Below are 10,127 nucleotides of genomic sequence, written 5' to 3'. Positions count from 1 at the left end.
CTTTACTATACAGTTAATGGCAAGTCCTTTGACAGCATTGATGTGCAGAGGGTTCTTGGAGTCCAAGTTCATAGCACAACTAGATAGGGTAGTAAAAAGGTGTATGGTAGGTGTGCTTGCCTTCATTGCCAGGGGCTTTAAGTATAAGAGTCAGGAAGTCATGATGCCACTCTATAGGACTTTGGTTAGGCCGCATATGGAGTATTGTGAGCAGTCTGGTCGCCCCATTACAGGAAGGACGTGGAGGTTTGGTCTGGGTGCAGAGGAGGTTTACCAGAATGCTGCCTACATTGAAGGGTTTCAGCTACAGGGAGACATTGGATAGACGTGGATTATTTTCTCTGGAATGCAGAGGTCATCAGGTCATAAGGAATAGGAGTAGAATTAGACCATTCGGCCCATCGAGCCTACTACGCCATTCAATCATGGCTAATCTATCTCTCTCTCCTAACCCCATTCTCCTGCCTTCTCCCCATAACCTCTGACACCCGTACTAATCAAGAATCTATCTATCCCTGCCTTAGAAATATCCACTGATGGCTTCCACAGCCTTCTGTGACAAAGAATTCCACAGTTTCACCACCCCCTGACTAAATAAATTTCTCCTCATCTCCTTCCTAAAAGAACGTCCTTTAATTCTGAGTCTATGACATTTAGTCCTAGACTCTCCCACCAGTGGAAACATCCTCTTCACATTCATTATATCCAAGCCTTTCACTATTCTGTATGTTTCAATGAGGTCCCCCCCTCATTCTTCTAAACTCCAGTGAGTACAGGCCTAGTGTCGAAAAACACTCATCATAGGTTAACCTACTCATTCCTAGGAGACTTGATAGAAGTATATAAAATTATGAGAGGCATAGATATGGTAGGCAGTCTTTTTCCCAAGCTGGAAATGTCCAATACTAGACAGCATAGCGATAAGTGAGAGAGGGAAAGTTTAATATACAGGGAATGGTAGATTTTAGATTTACATTTAGAGATACAGCGCAAAAACAGGCCCTTCGGCCCACCGGGTCCGCGCCGCCCAGAGATCCCCGCACACTAACACTATCCTACACCCACTAGGGACAATTTTTACATTTGCCCAGCCAATTAACCTACATACCTGTACGTCTTTGGAGTGTGGGAGGAAACCGAAGATCTCGGAGAAAACCCACGCAGGTCACGGGGCAAACGTACAAACTCCATACAGACGGCGCCCGTAGTCAGGGTCGAACATGAGTCTCCGGCGCTGCATTCACTGTAAGGCAGCAACTCTACCGCTGCGCCACCGTGCCACCGTGCCACCGTGGGGTCTGGATCGCATGCCTGGGGTGGTGGTGGAGTGTTATTTCAGAGGCTTTTAGAGAAGCACATAGAATTGCAGAGAATAGAGGGATATGGATCATCTATAGACAGATGAGATCGGTTTAATTTGGCATCATGGTCAGCACAATAATTGCGGGCCAAGGGTCCCGTTCCTGTGGTGTCCTGTTCTATGCCCTAATGGGTCAAAATACTTTATCACCACCCTATCTAAGTGTGACACCACTTTCAGGGAACTATGTACTTGTACTCCTGATCCCACTGCTCTGCAACATTCCCCAGGGCCCTACCATTCACTTTGAAGGTCCTGCCCTGGCTGTTAACCCAACACCTCACACTTATCTGAAATAAACAATTTACCATTCCTCAGTCCACTTGCCAAGTTCTGGTTGTCATTCTGAATATCTTGTTCCTGAGATATAATAATAATAATAATAATGCATTACATTTATATAGCGCTTTTCAAACACTCAAAGACGCTTTACAGGGATTTCTAGAACATAGAGAAGTGAATAAATAGATAAATAAGTAAGCGAACAGAGAAAGGAGACAGAAGGTGAGGTGACCTTCAGTGGTTGAAGGCAGTGCTGAAGAGGTGAGACTTCAGTGATGTTTTGAATGTGGTGAGTGAGGAGGAGTCTCTGACGGTTTGGGGTAGTGAGTTCCATATGGTGGGAGCGGCGATGGAGAAAGCCCTGTCCCCCCAGGATCTGAGTTTGGTCCGGATGGGGGGGGACAGGAGATTGGCAGCAGCAGAGCGGAGGGTGCAGGTGGGAGTGTGCCTGTGGAGGAGGTCAGTCAGGTAGGATGGGGCCAGGTTATGGAGGGCTTTGTAGGTCATGAAGAGGATTTTGTACTGGATTCTCTGGGGGATGGGGAGCCAGTGGAGTTTGTAAAGGACGGGGGTGATATGGTCACGGATCGGGGAGTGGGTGAGTAGACGGGCAGCGGAGTTTTGAATGTATTGAAGTTTACTGATGATTTTTGAGGGTGAGCCATAGAGGAGGCTGTTGCAGTAGTCCAGACGGGAGGTGATGAAGGCGTGGATGAGGGTTTCTGCAGCTGTGAAGGAGAGGGATGGACGGAGACGGGCAATGTAAGGAAGTCCACCTTTTCTAGGGTCATGTCATAAACCAAATGATCTTTGTTTTGCCAATGGAAAGTGGGGGAAGACCTTTTCTCTCAAATGCGTTGCAGAGCAAGTCAATGATGGCTTTAAGCTCTATACATGCAATTTGCAGGCCTGGTCGACATACTGTCATTTGATAATTAGGAAGGACGAGGAGGAAAATTCAAACTGATGTTACTATGGATTTTGATGTGTCCACCATGTTTTAGACAACATTAAAGGCCGATGTCTAGAGCTAAGGGACAAAGACTATCCAATAAATTCTAGCGTCTGATCAGGGCTCCAGCAGGTGGTTCATTTAGTTTGGAGATACAGCACAGAAACAGGCCCTTCGGCCCAACATGTCTGTGCCAACCAGCGATCCCCGCACACTAACACTATCCTACACACCCTAGGGACAATTTACAAATTTACCAAGCCAATTAGCCAACAAACCTGTATGTTTTTGGAGTGTGGGAGAAAACTGAAGCTCCCTGAAAAAACCAACACAGGTCACCGGGAGAACGTGCAAACTCCATACAGACAGCACCCGCAGTCAGGATCAAACTCGGGTCAATGATTGTCCATCATTCTCATCAAAGTTTAAAAATGGAAACCGAAATGGTGGCTACATAAAGGATAGCGGGTGTCGGAAGGAACTGCAGATGCTGGTTTAAACCGAAATTGGACAAGCAGCATCTCTAAAGAGAAGGAAGGGGTGACGTTTCGGGTCGAGACCCTTCTTCTGACTGATCGGTGAGGTTAGGTTATCAGGTGAAGTTTTTTTAAGAGTGAGATAGGTAAATGTTTCAAGTACATCTTTTTATTACCCCTAACCTCAAAGTATAACTGTGAAACACTTGTCTTTAAAGCAATTGGTAAATAGTTGCTGACCATGGGGGAATAATGCAAATTTGGTTGATCTTTCAGCTGACACCTTTCATTTCCTTTCTGATCAGAAGATTGTTATCAGCCGCGCCGAAAATGGAACTGGTGTTCAGCCTTCTGCTCTGTCACTTTCTCAGCACAAATGGTGAGCTTTAAAAAATGCTTCATTTCTATCACTTACACTGTTCAAATATTTAAATAAAACCTGGCTGCAGTGGAGGGCAATTTAACTCTTTTGGCTAAGTAAATCCAGATTAAGGGTTGAACAGATTGTGCTGTGGCATAAAGGCAAGAAATCTGGAGCACTCTCCTATCTGGATGCCTTTGTTGAATGGGGCCACATTAGACGTGGCACCGAGTACCGAGATGTGAAGAGTATCTGGTCTGTTGCTTTTACAAAATGTTATTACATTCACAGTTATCAATGTGTATGCAGTAAATTCTCCTGCACAAATCCTACTGTGTTTGAGGCTGTCTTTGATACAATGCCTTTATCGCTTCTTTAGACATGGAATGGCGGGACTGTCATATGTTGAAAGACTGGAGCGGCTAGGCTTGTATACACTGGAATTTAGAAGGATGAGTGGGGATCTTATCGAAACGTATAAGATTATTAAGGGGTTGGACACGTTAGAGGCAGGAAACATGTTCCCAATGTTGGGGGAGTCCAGAACAAGGGGCCACAGTTTAAGAATAAGGGATAGGCCATTTAGAACTGAGACGAGGAAAAACGTTTTCAGTCAGAGAGTTGTGAATCTGTGGAATTCTCTGCCTAAGAAGGCAGTGGAGGCCAATTCTCTGAATGCATTCAAGAGAGTGCTAGATAGAGCTCTTAAGGATAGCGGAGTCAGGGGGTATGGGGAGAAGGCAGGAACGGGGTACTGATTGAGAATGATCAGCCATGATCACATTGAATGGCGGTGCTGGCTCGAAGGGCCGAATGGCCTCCTCCTGCACCTATTGTCTATTGTCTATTGACATGGATAGAGTGGATGTGGAGAGGATGTTTCCACTAGTGGGAGAGCCTAGGACCAGAGGTTACAGCCTCAGAATTAAAGGACGTTCCTTTTGGAAGGAGATGAGGAGGAATTTCTTTAATTAGAGTGTGGTGAATCTGTGGAATTCATTGCCACAGAAGGGTGTGGAGGCCATCAATGAATATTTTTAAGGCGGAGATAGATTCTTCATTAGTATGGGTATCGGGGGTTATGGAGAGAAGGCAGGAGAATGGGGTTAAGAGGGCAAGATAGATCAGCTATGATTGAATGGCATAGACTTGATGGGCCGAATGGTCTAATTCTGCACCTCTCATTTATGAAAATTATTTATAGGAAAAAAAACTGCAGATGCTGATTTAAATCGAAGGTCGACACAAAATGCTGGAGTAACTCAATGGGTCAGGCAGCTGGAGAGAAGGAATGGGTGACGTTTCAGGTCGAGACCCTTCTTCAGACTGATGTCAGGGGAGGGGGCGGGACAAAGATAGGATGAAGTCAGAGACAGGAAGACTAATGGGAGAACTGGGAAGAGGGAGGGGATAGAGAGGGGAAGCAGGGGCTATCTGAAGCTAGAGAAGTCAATGTTCATACCGCTGGGGTGTAAACTACCCAAGCGAAATATGAGGTGCTGTTCCTCCAATTTGCGCTGGGCCTCACTCTGACAATGGAGGAGGCCCAGGACAGAAAGGTCAGATTGGGAATGGGAGGGGGAGTTGAAGTGCTGAGCCATCGGGAGGTCAGGTTGGTTAAGACGAACTGAGCGGAGGTGTTTAGCGAAATGATCGCTGAGCCTGCGCTTGGTCGTGCCGATGTCGAGAAGTTGACATCTGGAACAGTGGATACAATAGATGAGGTTGGAGGAGATGCAGATGAACCTGTGCCTCACCTGGAAAGACTTTGGGTCCTTGGATAGAGTAGAGGGGGGAGGTAAAGGGACAGGTGTTGCATCTCCTGCAGTTGCTGGGGAAAGTACCTGGGGAGGGGGTGGTTTGGGTGGGATGGGACGAGTGGACCAGGGAGTTATGGAGGGAATGGTCTCTGTGGAAAGCAGAAAGGGATGGAGATGGGAAGATGTGGCCAGTTGTGGGATCCCGTTGGAAGTGGCGGAAATGTTGGAAGATAATTTGTTGTATGCGATGGCTGATCGGGTGGAAGGTGAGGACAAGGGGGACTCTATCCTTGTTACAAATGGGGAGAGGGGGAGCAAGAGCAGAGCTGCGGGATATAGAGGAGGCCCTAGTGGGAGCCTCATCTATAATGGAAGAGGGAAGCCCCGTTTCCTAAAGAATGAGGACATCTCTGATGCCCTAGTGTGAAATACCTCATCCTGGGCGCAGATGCGGCGTAGACGGAGGAATTGGAAGTAGAGGATTGAGGTTTTACAGGAAACAGGGTGGGAAGAAATGTAGTCAAGATAGCTGTGGGAGTCAGTAGGTTTGTAGTAGATGTTGGTTACTAGTATGTCTCCTGTGATGGAGATGGTGAGATCCAGAAACGGTAGGGAGATGTTGGAGATGGTCCAAGTATATTTAAGAGCAGATTGAAATTAGTGGTGATATTTATGAAGTCAGTGAGTTCTGCATGGGTACAAGAGGTAGCACCAATGCAGTCGTCGATGTAGCGGAGGTAGAGTTCGGGGATGGGGCCAGTGTACGTCCGGAACAGGGATTGTTCGACGTACCCTACAAAGAGGCAGGCATAGCTAGGGCCCATGCGAGTGCCCATAGCTACGCCTCTGGTTAGGAGGAAGTGGGAGGAATCAAAGGAGAGGTTGTTGAGGGTAAGAACCAGCTCTGGTAGGCGGAGGAGTGTATTGGTAGATGGCGATTGGTTGGTTCTGCGGTTGAGGAAGAAACTGAGGGCTTCAAGATCCTCCTGGTGGGGGATGGAGGTGTAGAGTGACTGGACATCCACAGTAAAGATGAGGGAGTGAGGGCCTGGAAAATGGATGTTATTGAGGGGACGGAGAGCGTGTGAGGTGTCTTGGACATAGGTAGGGAGGGATTGGACCAGAGGGGATAGGATGGAGTAGAGGTAGGTGGAAATTAATTCGATGGGACATGAACAGGCAGAAACAATGGGTCTGCCAGGACAGTTCTGTTTGTGGATTTTGGGGAGAAGGTAAAATCGGGCCGTGCGGTGCTGGGGAATGGTAAGGTTAGAGGCTTTAGAGGGCAGGGAGCAGAAAATTATTTTTTCATTCTGGATTTATTTGATAATGAGTTGTAATCCTTGAGTACTGATGGATTAGTGCTCGTGTCTCTGGATCAGAGATACTCCAGTAACACCTCTCTGCAACCATATCCTTGGGAAAGTTCTGATTTTCCCTCTTCCAACATTGATAGTAGTTTTTGAGATCGGGATATCTGGTCTCAAGGGGAAGAATCCTCAGTTTTGATGCAGATACGTCACCAATGCTTTGACAGAGTAACGGTTTCTCCTGTATCTGTTCCGTTTTAGAGATACAGCGTGGAAACAGGCCTTTCGGCCCATCGAGTCCACGTCGACCAATGATCACCTGTACACTAGTTCTATCCTATGCATTAGGGACAATTTACGGAAGCCAATTAACCTACAAACCTGAATGTCTTTGGAAGGAGGGAGGAATCCAGAGCACCTGGAGAAAACTCATGCAAACTCCATACAGACAGCACCCGTAGTCAGGATTATACTCGGAGCTCTGATGCTGAAAGGCAGCAAGTCTACTGCTGTGCCACTGTGCCGCCTCAGTGCTATTCTATGTTGTTCCATGTTCACCATCCCACTGCCCTCCCCCACCCTCTTCGGGATGGAACTGGCAGGTTTATTTCTCACAGAGGATTGATAAACTGAAGTGAATATGAGCTACAAAATTGAAAGTGGTGCTGTGGTAGTGCTGCTGCCTCGCAGTGCCAGTGACCTGGGTTCGATCCTAACCTTTTTTTTTAATATATAAAAATTTTATTCCAAAAAACCCCATACAAACATACAAAGTGAAATGTGGTCAAACAAAAGCCGCCTGTATCGGCAGTTTACAAAATAAACAATTATCACATTAAAATCCCTCCATCTCTGTCAACAATACATTCGACCCCCCACGGCGACCAGCGTTCACGGAAGGCCTCCAGAGTCCCCGTGGACACCGCATGTTCCCTCTCCAGGGACACGCGGGCACGGACGTAAGCCCGGAATAGGGTTAGGCAGCCGACCTCTGTGCGGCCATCGACTGCCCGCTGCCTGGACCCACGGATGGGCAATCCTAACCATGGGTGCTGTCTGTATGGAGTTTGTACGTTCTCCCCATGACCGTGTGGGTTTTCTCTGTGCTCCGGTTTCCTCCAACATTCCTAAGACATGAAGTTTTATAGGCTTCTGTAAATTGCTCCTGGTGTGTAGGATGTGAAAGTGGCCTAACACAGAACTAGTGTATGGGTTTCCCTCTACTGTTGTGGATGGATCACTTCCCCTTGTTCCTTTGTGTCCCCCAGACAGAACAAGTATACCTCCTCCCTTGGGCAGCTTGGGCAGCTTACAACCTAGGGGTATGAATATTGATTTCTCTAACTTCAAGTAACCCCTCCATTCCCTCCATCCCTCCCCCACCCAAGTCAAACCAGCTTTTCATTCTCAACTAGCAAACAGCTAACAGTGGCCTGTTTCCTTTATCATTGTTACTTTTTTGCATATCTTTCATTAATTTGTTCTACACCTCTCTACATCATTGTCCATATCTCTCATTTCCCTTTCCCCTGACTTTCAGTCTGAAGAAGAGTTTTGACCCAAAACGTCACCAAATCCATCATGCATATACACACACATAATCAGACATATACACACACACACATATATACACACACGCACATACATTTGTTTAAAAAACTAACAAACAATGATAGTTCAAAAAGACAAAACCATATACCCCCAAGTCGATATAGTTCAGTGCTTATTTAGAGGTTGTTGTGTTTAATAGCCTGCTGGCCGTGGGGAGGAAGCTGTTCCTGAACCTGGGCGTTACAGTTTTTAGGCTCCTAAGTCTTCTTCCCGATGGCAGGAGAGAAATGAGTGTGTGGCCAGGGAGTTGCCCCAAATCTCGATTGTACATGTGGGGTGGCCATAAATTGGATGTTTGTCAGCTGAGGAGGAGCTGCAATGTTAATGTAGAACAGAATAAGTAGCAGAGAATTTTTTTTACTTTGAAACTTGTGGACATGCAATGCTCAATGAAGTTCTTTTATATGTGAAATACACGTTGCTTGCATCACTATTGCTGTTTCAATATTAACAACATTTTTTTTGGCAGGAAAACAAATGCATAAAATTATTTCGACTGAACTGCAAAATGGAAGGGAAGTCAGATGCAATTTAGCAAAGAAAGAAGCGATCAGCCAATCTCAATGGCAGGTGGAAAATAACAACACAATACATTTCCTTGGTGTAATTCTACAGAACAGCTCTTTGGAAAATATGGTGTGTTCAAAATCCATTAAGACCACATTAAAAAGAGACCGGGATCACCATCTTATTGCTGAAAAGCCAAATACATGTGTATTTACAAACTCCTGCACAGCCACTGAAAATGTTACCCTGACAGTTCTGAGTAAGTTAACTATAATGCAATGTATCACTAACTCTTGTCGTTTATGGGTTTGTGAACTTGCTGTGATCTATTTCCTTTCTATTTATAGAGCTCATCGACATTTTCAAGAAATTTAATCCACATTTAAATTCTTTGCAAACAGTTTTTAGTTGCAAAGACTAGTGTATGGAACAGAGGTTTAAATATTGGACCCAGTTATGTAAATTCTCGCTGAGTTAAAATAAAATGTTTTTAACTTCAGCTAATGAGTGATGTTGAATCAATGTTGATTGTTTAGTTTGATTTATAGATACAGCATCGACACATCTTTCCGTCTCCACCCCTTTCTGTGTTCCGCAGAGACCGTTCCCTCCATAACTCCCTGGTTAACTTATCCCTTCCCACCAAAACCACCCCCACCCCCCAGGCAACTTCTCCTGCAACTGCAGGAGATGCAACACCTGCCTCTATACCTCCTCCCTCCATTCTGTCCAGGGACCCCGACAGTCCTTTCAGGTTTGGCAGAGGTTCACTTTCACCTCCTCCAACCTCATCTACTGTATCGTTGTTCAAGATGTGGACACTTATACAGTACATCGGCGAGTCCAAACGTAGACGGGGCAATTGCTTCGCTGAATTATCTTCGCTCAGTCCGCCTGGACCTACATGATCTCCCGGTTGCTAAACACTTTAATTCCCCTTCCCATTCCCTGTCCTGGGCCTCCTCCATTGTCAGAGTGAGGCCAAGCGCAAATTGGAAGAACAACATCTCGTATTTCGCTTGGGCAGCTTACAGCCCAGTGGTATGACTTTTGATTTCTCTAACTTCAAGTAACTCCTGCATTTCCTCCCTCTCCACCCGTCCGCCACCCAAGTCTTTCGTTCGCACCTAGCTACAGCTAATAACCTGTTGCCTTTATCATTGTTACTTTTTTGCAGATCTTCCATTCATTTGTTTTTTATCCCTCCACACCATCGTCTATATCTCTCGTTCCCCTTTCCCATGAATTTCAGTCTGAAGAAGGGTCTTGACCCAAAACACCACCCATTCCTCTCTAGTAATGCTACCTGGCCCGCTGAGTTAATCCAGCATTTTGTGTCTTTCTTTGATAGAAGCAGGCCCTTCAGCCCACCTGTTCCAAGCAGGGCTCCACCCGAGTCAACCATTGCATGTCAAAACCAACCATTAATCACCTGTTCCCACTTTAGACAATAGACAATAGACAATAGGTGCAGGAGGAGGCCATTCGGCCTTTCGAGCCAGCACCGC

The 10,127-nt window shown here is 46.1% G+C and overlaps 1 protein-coding gene across 1 annotated transcript in view; it reads left to right on the top strand.

Moving 5' to 3' along the window:
• Window positions 1-3,169: 3,169 nt before the first annotated feature.
• The window catches only part of LOC144595597 (uncharacterized), a 28,951-nt gene continuing 21,993 nt past the window's right edge, over window positions 3,170-10,127 (top strand). Inside the window, exons 1-3 of the mRNA XM_078403163.1 lie at window positions 3,170-3,216; window positions 3,376-3,449; window positions 8,582-8,878. Coding sequence (XP_078259289.1) covers window positions 3,401-3,449; window positions 8,582-8,878 — 346 coding nt within the window. The 5' untranslated portion in view covers window positions 3,170-3,216; window positions 3,376-3,400. The remainder of the gene's footprint in view (window positions 3,217-3,375; window positions 3,450-8,581; window positions 8,879-10,127) is intronic.

Source organism: Rhinoraja longicauda, chromosome 7, assembly GCF_053455715.1.
Source record: "Rhinoraja longicauda isolate Sanriku21f chromosome 7, sRhiLon1.1, whole genome shotgun sequence".
NCBI lineage: Eukaryota > Metazoa > Chordata > Chondrichthyes > Rajiformes > Arhynchobatidae > Rhinoraja > Rhinoraja longicauda.
The sequence above is the reverse complement of the archived record's forward strand: the minus strand, read 5'-3'. Positions and strand labels throughout refer to the sequence as shown.